The 10,189-nt window shown below is 49.6% G+C and overlaps 1 protein-coding gene across 1 annotated transcript in view; it reads right to left on the reverse strand.

Annotated features, from left to right (window-relative positions):
• Window positions 1-10,189, reverse strand: part of mxra5a (matrix-remodelling associated 5a) — a 40,052-nt gene that overhangs the window by 10,761 nt on the left and 19,102 nt on the right. Inside the window, exon 5 of the mRNA XM_080197663.1 lies at window positions 6,257-7,157. Coding sequence (XP_080053789.1) covers window positions 6,257-7,157 — 901 coding nt within the window. The remainder of the gene's footprint in view (window positions 1-6,256; window positions 7,158-10,189) is intronic.

Consider the following 10,189-nt stretch of genomic DNA (forward strand, 5'->3'; position numbering starts at 1 on the left):
ATAAGTTTTAAACAACCCCAGCGTGTCCGCCTCCGCCACCCTGCTCAGCAGTGCATTCCAGGCCCCCAGCACCCTCTGTGTAAAATACATCCCTCTGATGTCTGAGTTAAACCTCGCCCCCCTCACCTTGAACCTGTGACCCCTCGTGTTTGTCACCTCCAACCTGGAAAAAAGCTTCCCACTGTTCACTCTATCTATAACCCTCATAATTTTATACACCTCTATTAGGTCTCCCCTCATTCTCCATCTTTCCAGGGAGAACAACCGCAGTTTACCCAATCTCTCCTCATAGCTAAGTCTTGTCAAAGATGAATTATTGTAATAGAAATGAGAAACTAGGCAACAAAGAGATGACAGAGCAGCTGAATAAATATTTTGGATCTGTCTTCACTAAGGAGGACACAAATAGCTTTCCAGAAATACTAGGAGACAGAGGGTGTAACCTGAAGGTGGGGCTGAAGGAAATCCTTATTAGTCAGGAAATTGTACTGGGGAAATTGCTGGGATTAAAACCTGATAAATCCCCAGGGCCTGACGCTTTGCACCTCAGAGCACTCAAGGAACATAGAACATAGAACACTACAGCACAAACAGGCCCTTCAGCCCACTAGTTGCGCCGATCACTTCTATACCTACTAAGCCATAGACCTATCTATAACCCCCAATCCCATTAGATCCCATATACTCATCCAGAAGTCTTTTAAAATACGCCAGCGAGTTCGCCTCCACCACCACCGACGGCAGCCGATTCCACTCACTCACCACCCTCTGAGTGAAAAACTTACCCCTAACATCTCCTCTGTACTTGCTTCCCTGCACCTTAAACCTGTGTCCTCTCGTAGCGACCATTTCAACCCGGGGAAATAGCCTCTGAGAATCCACCCTATCTATTCCTCTCAACATCTTATAAACCTCTATCAGGTCGCCTCTCAACCTTCGTCTCTCCGGGGAGAAGAGTCCCAGCTCCCTCAACCTATCTTCACAAGGCATGCCTCCCAATCCAGGCAACATCCTTGTAAATCTCCTCTGCACCCTTTCAATAGCTTCCACGTCCTTCCTATAGTGAGGCGACCAGAACTGCGCACAGTACTCCAAGTGGGGTCTGACAAGGGTCTTATAAAGGGTCTTATAAATGGCCCTAGAAATAGTGAATGCATTGGTAATCATTTTCCAGCATTCTAGAGACTCTGGAAGAGTTCCAGTGGATTGGAGGGTAGCTAATATAACCCCAATTTTCAAAAAGAGGAAGAGAGAAAACAAGGTATTATAGATCGGTTAGCCTGACTTTGGTGTTGGGGAAAATGCTTGAATTAATTATTAAGGATGTAATAACTGAGCATTTGGAAAGTGGTGACAGGGTCGGTCCAAGTCAGCATGGATTCGCTAAAGGAAAATCGTGCTTGACAAATCTTCTGGAATATTTTGAGGATGTGACCAGTAGAGTGGACAAGGGCGAACCAGTGGATGTCATGTATCTGGACTTTAGACCATAGAACCCTACAGTGCAGAAAGAGCCCCTTCGGCCCATCAAGTCTGCACCAAACACAATCCCACCCAGGCCCTACCCCCCTATCCCAACATATTATACCCACTAATCCCTCTAACCTATGCATCCCAGGACACTAAGGGGCATTCTTTTTAGGATGGTTAATCAACCTAACCCCATACATCTTTCAAAAGGTTTTTGATAAGATGCCGCACAAGAAATCAGTGAGTAAAATTAAAGTTCACAGTATTGGGGGTAAGGTATTGACGTGGATAGAGAACTGGTCGGCAGACAGGAAGCAGAGAGCGGGAATAAACAGGTCCTTTTCAGAGTGGCAGGCAGTGACTATTGGGATACCGCAGGACTCACTGCTGGGACCCCCAGCTGTTCACAATATACATCAATGATCTGAATGAAGGAATTGAAGACAATATCTCCAAATTTGCAGACGATATTAAGCTGGGTGGCAGTGTGTGCTCTGGGGAGGACACTCAGAGGCTGCAAGACAACTTGGATAGGCTGGCTGAATGGGCAAATACTTGGCAAATGTAACATAGAATCACAGAATCATAGAACCTTACATTGCAGAAAGAGGCCCTTTGGCCCATCGAGCCTGTACCGAACACAATCCCACCCAAGCCCTACCCCCATATCCCTATAAATTGTCCCTAAATTATTCTCCCCTTAATCTGGTTTCCAATGGGGGTACCATAAGCGTAGACATGGGTCAAGGGTGGAGGAGGAAAAGCACATTGTTAAAATGGCGGCGCGGGCTCGTTGGGCCAAAGGGCCTGTTTCCCGTGCTGTCTTGTTCTTTGTTCTTTGTATATATTATACCCACTAATCCCTCTAACCTACGCATCCCTGGGCACTAAGGGGCAATTTCTTAGCATGGCCAATCAACCTAACCCGCACATCTTTTGACTGTGGGAGAAAACCGGAGTACCCGGAGGAAACATAACATGGATAAATGTGAGGCTATCCACTTTGGTGGCAAAAACAGGAAGGAAGATTATTATCTGAATGATAGTTTAGGAAAAGGGGAAGTGTAACCTGGTGAAACAGTCACTGGAGGTTGGCATGCAGGTACAGTGGGTGGTGAGGAAAGCTAATGGCGTGCTGGCATTCATAGCAAGAGGATTTGAGTATGGGGTAAGGAAGTCTTACTGCAGTTATATAGCGCCTTCAGCATTGTGTGCAGTTCTGGTATCCTCATCTGAGGAAGGACATTCTTGCTATTGAGGGAGTTCAGCAAAGCTTCAACAGACTGATTCCTGGAATGGCAGGACTGACATATAAAGAGAGATTGGATCGACTGGACCTGTACTCACTGGAATTTAGAAGAGTGAAAGGGGATTTCATAAAAACAGATGCAATCCTGATGGGACTGGACAGGCTAGATGTGGGAAGAATGTTCCTGATGTTGGGGAAATCCAGGACCAGGGGCCACAGTCTAAGAATAAGGGGTAAGCCATTTGGGGCTGAGATGAGGAAGAACTTCTTCACTCAGAGAGTTGTGAACCTGTGGAATTCTCCACCACAGAAAGCTGTTGGAGCCGGTTCATTAGATATGTTCAAGAGGGAGCTTGACGTGGCCCCTGCAGATAAAGGGATCAAGGAGTATGGAGAGAAAGTGGGGAGTGAGATACTGAAAGTGCATTATCAGCCATAATCACATTGAATGATGGTGCAGGCTCAACGGGCCGAATGGCCTACTCCTGCTCCTATTTTCCATGTTTCTATATTTAAGATGCACGGCTGTGAAAAATCAGATAGTCTGCCCTTTTGTTTTGTGATGTTTGTTGAGGGATAACTATACAACCAGGAGACCGGGAAGAATTCCTCTCTGTCTTTAAGATGAGAAGTTGGATCAAGGTCTCATCTTTCTGCTCAGGTGTAAGTAAAAAGGTCCCACAGTACCATCTCAGTAAGGAGCAGGGAAGTTCCCCCCTTTGTCCTAGCCAATACTTACCCCTGAGTCAACATCATGCAGCATAAATCTCATCCTATTTCCGTTTTTTTTACAGCTCTGACGTAGGGTCATCCAGACTCAAAACGTTGGCTCTATTCTCTCCCCACAGATGCTGTTGGAGCTGCTGAGATTTTCTAGTATTTGATGGGAGTTTGCCATGCACACATTGGCAAAGTTTGGAGCTGGAGTACTGTGTGCAGTTTTGGTCGCCGTACTTGAGGAAGGATATATTGGCCTTGGAGGGAGTGCAGAGGAGGTTCACTAGGCTGATACCGGAGATGAAGGGGTTGGATTATGAAGAGAGACTAAATAGACTGGGTCTGTACTCGTTGGAGTTTAGAAGGGTGAGGGGGGATCTTATAGACACGTATAAGATCATGAAGGGGATGGATAGGGTAGAGGTAGAGAGATTCTTCCCGCTTAGAAAGGACAACAGGACTAGAGGGCACAGCCTCAAGATAAGAGGGTGGGGGGGTGCAGTTTAGATCGGAGTTGAGGAGGAACTTCTTCAGTCAAGGGGTGGTGAATCTCTGGAATTCTCTGCCCGTTGAAGTGGTGGAGGCTACCTCGCTAAATATATTTAAGTCACGGGTAGGTTTTTGATAAACAAGGGAATTAAGGGTTATGGGGAGAGTGGAACTGATCTACTTCAGATCAGCCATGATCTTATTGAATGGCGGGGCAGGCTCGAGGGGCTAGATGGCCTACTCCTGCTCCTATTTCTTATGTTCTTATGTTTGGCTGCTGCATTCCTGACATTACAACAGTGACTTCAATTTGAGAATACTTCATTGTCTGTAAAGAGCTTTGGGACATATGATAGTCATGGAAAAGGACATCACAAGTCTTTTTATTCTTTCGAAATCATAGAATCCTTACAGTGCCGAAGAGGCCATTCAGCCCATCGAGCTTACACTAACTTTCTGACAGGGTGTCATTTGTGTCTATATATACCCTGTTTGTGAACACAACTCCTCACTCACCTGAAGAAGGATCGACACTCTGAAAGATTGTGCTGCCAAATAAACCTGTTGGACTTTAACCTAGTGTTGTGAGACCTCTTAGGGTATCTTAACTCAGGCCCTTTCACCACCCTATCCTCACAACCCCCACACATTCCCCATGGATAACGCCCCCCCACCTCTGTCATACGCATTTAGGGCTACTAATGGGCAATTTAGCAAGACCAATCCACCCAACCAGTACATCCTTAGACTGTGGGTAGAAATCGGAGCACCCGGAGGAAACCCATGCAGAAATGGGAGGAACATGCAGACTCTGCAATAGACAGTGACCCAAGGCTGGAATTGAACCCGGGTCCCTGGTGCTGCGAAATAGCAGTGCTAATCACTGTACCACCTTGCTGCCCCATGAATTGGTGCCATGGGATTTTACAGAGCCACACAAGAGGGCTGATGACAGCTGGGTTTCATAGAACGTAGAACACAGAAAATCTACAGCACAAACAGGCCCTTTGGCCCACAAGTTGCGCCAAACATGTCCCTACCTACTAGGTTTACACATAACCCTCTATGTTACTAAGTCCCATGTACTTATCCAAAAGTCTCTTAAAAGACCCTATCGAATCCGCCTCCACCACCGGCAGCCGATTCCACGCACCCACCACCCTCTGAGTGAAAAACTTACCCCTGACATCTCCTCTGTAGCTACTCCCCAGCACCCTAAACCTGTGTCCTCTTGTGGCAGCCATTTCAGCCCTGGGGAAAAGCCTCTGAGAATCCACTCGATCAATACCTCTCAACATCTTATACACCTCCATCGGGTCACCTCTCATCCTTCGTCTCTCTAAGGAGAAAAGACTGAGCTCTTTCAATCTATCCTCATAAGGCATGCCACCTAATCCAGGCAACATCATAAGATGACACTTCCAGCAATGCAGGAGTCCCAGGCCAGCGTGGCCACCTGGAATTTAGCATTGATGTTGCTGGAGAGAGGCTTGAACACATTCTGACGGAAAGCACAAGTGCATGTCCGACCGACCACAGCTGACAGTCACGTTTGTGAGTGTGTTACTGAGCCACCACCTTCTCAAGGGCAATTAGGGATGGGCAATAAAATCTGGCCAAGCCAGCAAGGCTCACATCCCCTGAATAAGTAAAAAAATTGAACCAAGGAATTAGCAAAGACGCTATAATCAGTTTCAGCGTGTTGGGGACAAATGATCGTCCAGGTTTCATAGAAGCTAGGGGAGAAAAAAACCAGAGGGCATGGGTTAAGGGTGAAAGGAGAAAAGTTTAAAGGGAATATTAGGGGGGGGCTTCTTCACACAGAGAGTGGTGGGAGTGTGGAATGAGCTGCCGGATAAAGTGGTAAATGCGGGGTCACTTTTAACATTTAAGGAAAACTTGGACAGGTACATGGATGAGAGGGGTGTGGAGGGATATGGTCCAAGTGCGACTAGGCAAAAAATGGTTTGGCACAGACAAGAAGGGCCAAAAGGCCTGTTTCTGAGCTGTAATTTTCTATGGTTCTATTATGGCACAGAAGGAGGCCATTCACCCCATCAAGTCCTGCCGGTTCTATGTAGAGCAATCCCAATCAGTACCAAACCCCCACACTGGGGACGATTTTCCCATCCCGCTGCACTCAGTGGGCAGGGAGAATCCCGCATTCCCGATTCGCATTCCCGCCGCGATGGCGTAACCTAGCACCGGATTTCCCGGCGGAATCTGCTCTTTGCTGGAAATTGGCGGAGAGGCAGGGTATGGCTCAGCAACACACTTGCGCATTTACCCATCGAGCCTCTGCTGTCAAGGTCCCCTGTAAGTATCAGTTACCTGTAGCGCGAATCCACCAGCAATTTTGAAGGGAGCCTCCAGAGTATCCTGGGCCCTGGGTCTCCTGCAGCAACACAGTCCAGGTGCAGGACGCTTCCATAGCTAACGTCCACCCTCTGGGGAGATGAGACGGTAATCTTGGCAGTAGCCGAGTGCTTTTGAAGGTTCAGGCTCACCGTTCTCCTTGCCACACCGACTACGTTGGTTGCCACGCATTCGTAGTTCCCGACATATCGCTCCGCCAGTTTCCGGATGTAGAGGGTCCCGTTGGGGAAAACAAACAAGTTGCCGTTGATAAACTGAGAGGGTCGGATCTGTGTCCCATCGGAAAGGACCCAGCGGATGTTTGCCGGGGGCGCAGCTTTGGCAGTGCAGTGGACGTGAACTCCCTGCCCCCGGACAACCGAGACGCTCTCGGTCCTTGCCTGTTGGATCATGGGAGGCAGCGCCGCGATGTGCAGTCTCACCGTCACGGTGTCCGCTCCAACCGCGTTGCTGGCGATGCACTTGTAAACGCCTCTGTCCGAAAAGGCTGTCTCCCTGATGGACAGGGTCCCGTTCTGCAGCAACGTCAGGCTGTCCCCGTTGCTGCCCGGCCTCTGCACGAGCTTCCGGCCTGGCAACAGCCAAGAAACCTGGGGGCTGGGCATCCCGTCGGCCTTGCACTCCGCCAGGAAGGGCTCCCCTAGGTACACGGTGGTGTCTCTGTAGCGGGCTCCCACGATGCGCGGAGGCTGGGCCAACACAATCAAGGTGATCACCATCTTGTCGGTGCCGTGCTGGTTCCGTGCTGTGCACAGGTACTGCCCGCGGTCCTGGACCTGGACATTGTGAATGCCAAAGGTCCCATTCTCAAAGACTTCAAATCGTAATGCTTTGCTTCTGGCCATCATCACAGCCCCTGAATGAACAAAGAACAAGAGGCGCAATAATTGTAATGTTCACAGCATCAGAGAATCCTCACAGTGCAGAAGTGGCCTTTCTGTCCATCAAGCCTGCACTAACAGCAATCCCACCCTGGCCCTATTTGACACCCGTAATTCTTTAGCACGGGGGGTGGGAGAATCTTGCAAGGGTCAATTTGTGGGGTTCACGCGCGCGTTCCCACCGCAATAGCGTCTCCCAGCACAGGATGTCCTGAGGCACCTGCTCCATGCTGGAAATCAGCCGGGAGATAGGGTAAGTATTTAAATCCTAAATTTTAATCTAATTTGAATATGGTTAGCAGGCCCGGAACTGATGATCGGGGGGCTGGCGATTAGGCTGTTGGGGGCTACGGTGAGTCGGCGTAGTGGGAGTCTCAGAACTGGCCAGCTATCGGGAGGCTTGCTAGACTTGGAGGGAGTGCGGAACAGGTTTACCAGGATGTTGCCTGGTATGGAGGGTATTAGCTAGGAGGAGAGATCGATTAAACTGGGATTGTTTCTCCCCGGAAAGACAGAGGCTGAGGGGGTGACCTCAGAAGTTTATAAAACGATGAGAGGCGCAGATAAGGTAAACAGTTGGAAGTTTTTTCCCAGGGCAGAAATGACAATGACAAGGGGGCACATGTTGCAGGTAAGTGGGGGGGGGGGAAGGTTCGGTGGAGATGTGTGGGGAAGTTTTTTTACACAGAGGGTGGTGGGGGCCTGGAATGCACTGCCAAGTGAGGTGGTTGAGGCAGACACGTTAGCCATATTTGGATAGACACATGAACAGGCAGGGTATAGAGGGATACAGGTGGTTGGTCTAGGTGGGACATTATTGGCACAGGCTTGGTGGGCTTAGTTCCTGCGCTGTACTGCTCTTTATTCCTTGACTTCAAATCAAAGTTTGTGAGTACATTGTAGTTGAATGCACAGCTGTGGAGAATGAACCCCCCCCCCCCCCCCCCCGTGAAATTGACATCTTCTCTCTGTCAGAGGACTTCAAAGGGGTTTGCTTTCACCTGCAGCCCCTGAGAGGGAGAAAGGAAAATCTCTGCTGCAGGATGAAGTGCTGCAGTGATTTAAAATCCTGCCACGTGATCAAGGTGTCCTGGTCCTTCCATGCCCGCCTGGCATAGGGAGAGAGGGGGTTACCCTGATTTGCAGGGTGAAATCACCACACCAGGGGTGATCTTCAGGTCTGCCAGGGTTAGAAGTGGCAGTCCAATCGCCAGACCACCATCCCATGCAAGAGCGGCAAGATGAACTCCTTGCCCCAGCCCAAGCCCAGCCAACCCCCGAAGATCCTTGGGGGGACTCTTCCTCTGCAGCCTGGCAGTGGCAGAGAGGCAACTGGCCACTGGACCTACCTCTTTGACCACCTCGGGCCAAAGGGACCAGGCCGGGGTGTCAGTGCCAGGATGCCTGGGGCAATGCATCATTGGCATTGCCAAGGGCGTGGCCTGAAAGGGACCTAAAGGGGGCACAGGCTGAGAGTGGTCTCAGGGGGAGTGTTGAGTGGTGGTCTGAGGGGGGAGGAGAGCTGAATTAGGGGGTCTGAGGAGGGAGATGGCTGTGGGGATGCTGAGAGGGGAGGGTCTCAGGGGTAGTTAGGTCACTTCCATGCCCCCATGGCATAGGGAGAGAGGGGGTTCCCCTGATTTTCAGGGTAGGGATGAGGGCTGTCTTGTTTCTGAATGATAGGTGGTCCTCCCTGGACCCTCAGGGCCCAGCACACCGTGTCCATGCTGGTGATTACCATCGCCAAAGCCTGCCCAGTGCAATTGCCTGGGGGGTTGGGGGGGCGGGGGGGGGGGAGGTGGGGGTGCCCAGGTGAATGGGCCATTAAACCCTTTAACTGTACTAAAATTATTGAATTGCCACCTGCTCTGGGCAGGGACTGGATCCTGGCCAATGGGCCGGGATGGGTGAATCCCGATAGCCACTGGATTTACTTTGCCATTGAAATGGGCCAATGTCGATTGGTTCCGAAACACCAACCCCAAGTTGTCACCCCTCACCACCGACTTGGATCCCACAGAACAGGGAAGCGATGCCATGGCCACTTCAAACAAAGCCCCGAGATCAAAATAGAGGGACAACGCTCTGTTGGAGCGTTGGTAAGTCATCACGGCTCCAGGGCTCACCAAAGCGTTTAGCCGAGTATTCCAAGAGTGAGGCCAAGAAAATTCCCAACAGCCAGACTCCGCCTATATTAATGTTGTTCCTATTTCAGAAATCATGGGGGCCACAGTGGCACAGTGGTTAGCATTGCTGCCCCACAGCGCCAGGGACCTGGGTTCGATTCCAGCCTTGGGTGACTGTGTGGTGTTTGTATGTTCTCCCCGCGTCTGTGTGGGTTTCCTCCAGGTGCTCCGGTTTCCTCCCATAGTCCTCCAAAGATGTGCGAGTTAAGTGCATTGGTCATGCTAAATTGTCCCTTTGTGTCAGGGGGATTAGCAGGGTAAATACATGGGGTTACGGGGATAGGGCCTGGGTGGGATTGTTATCTGAGCAGGCTCGATGGACCAAATGGCCTTCTTCTGTACTGTAGGGTTTCTATGATTCATATGGACACTGCTGCCCCCTATTGGTTTTAGAGGGATAAGGAGCAATTTCTTCAGCCAGAGGGGTGATAATGTGTAATTCTTTGCCATAGAAGGCTGTGGAGGCCAGATCATTGAGTGTATTTAAGGTATAGATAGGTTCTTAATTGGTAAGGGGATCAAAGGTTACAGGAAAAAAAGCGGGAGAATGGGGCTGAGAAGCTTACCAGTCATAAGAGAATGGCAGAGCAGACTTTATGGGCAAAATGGCCTAATTCTGCTCCTAAATCTTATGGTTTTATACCCACTATCCTTATTCTCTGTCACTGGTCACTAAGGCAAAGTCCAAATCAGGTTAATAGTTTGTTAAGAATTCCATGAGCTTCAATTTTAGCAAACAGACATTCATGAGAAACTTCAACAAATGTTTAGAAATCCACACAAATAATGTCCATAGAGATAGAATCAGGGAATCATACAGT

This window comes from Carcharhinus amblyrhynchos, chromosome 10 (genome assembly GCF_965287045.1).
Source record: "Carcharhinus amblyrhynchos chromosome 10, sCarAmb.v2.hapA, whole genome shotgun sequence".
Taxonomy (NCBI): Eukaryota; Metazoa; Chordata; class Chondrichthyes; order Carcharhiniformes; family Carcharhinidae; genus Carcharhinus; species Carcharhinus amblyrhynchos.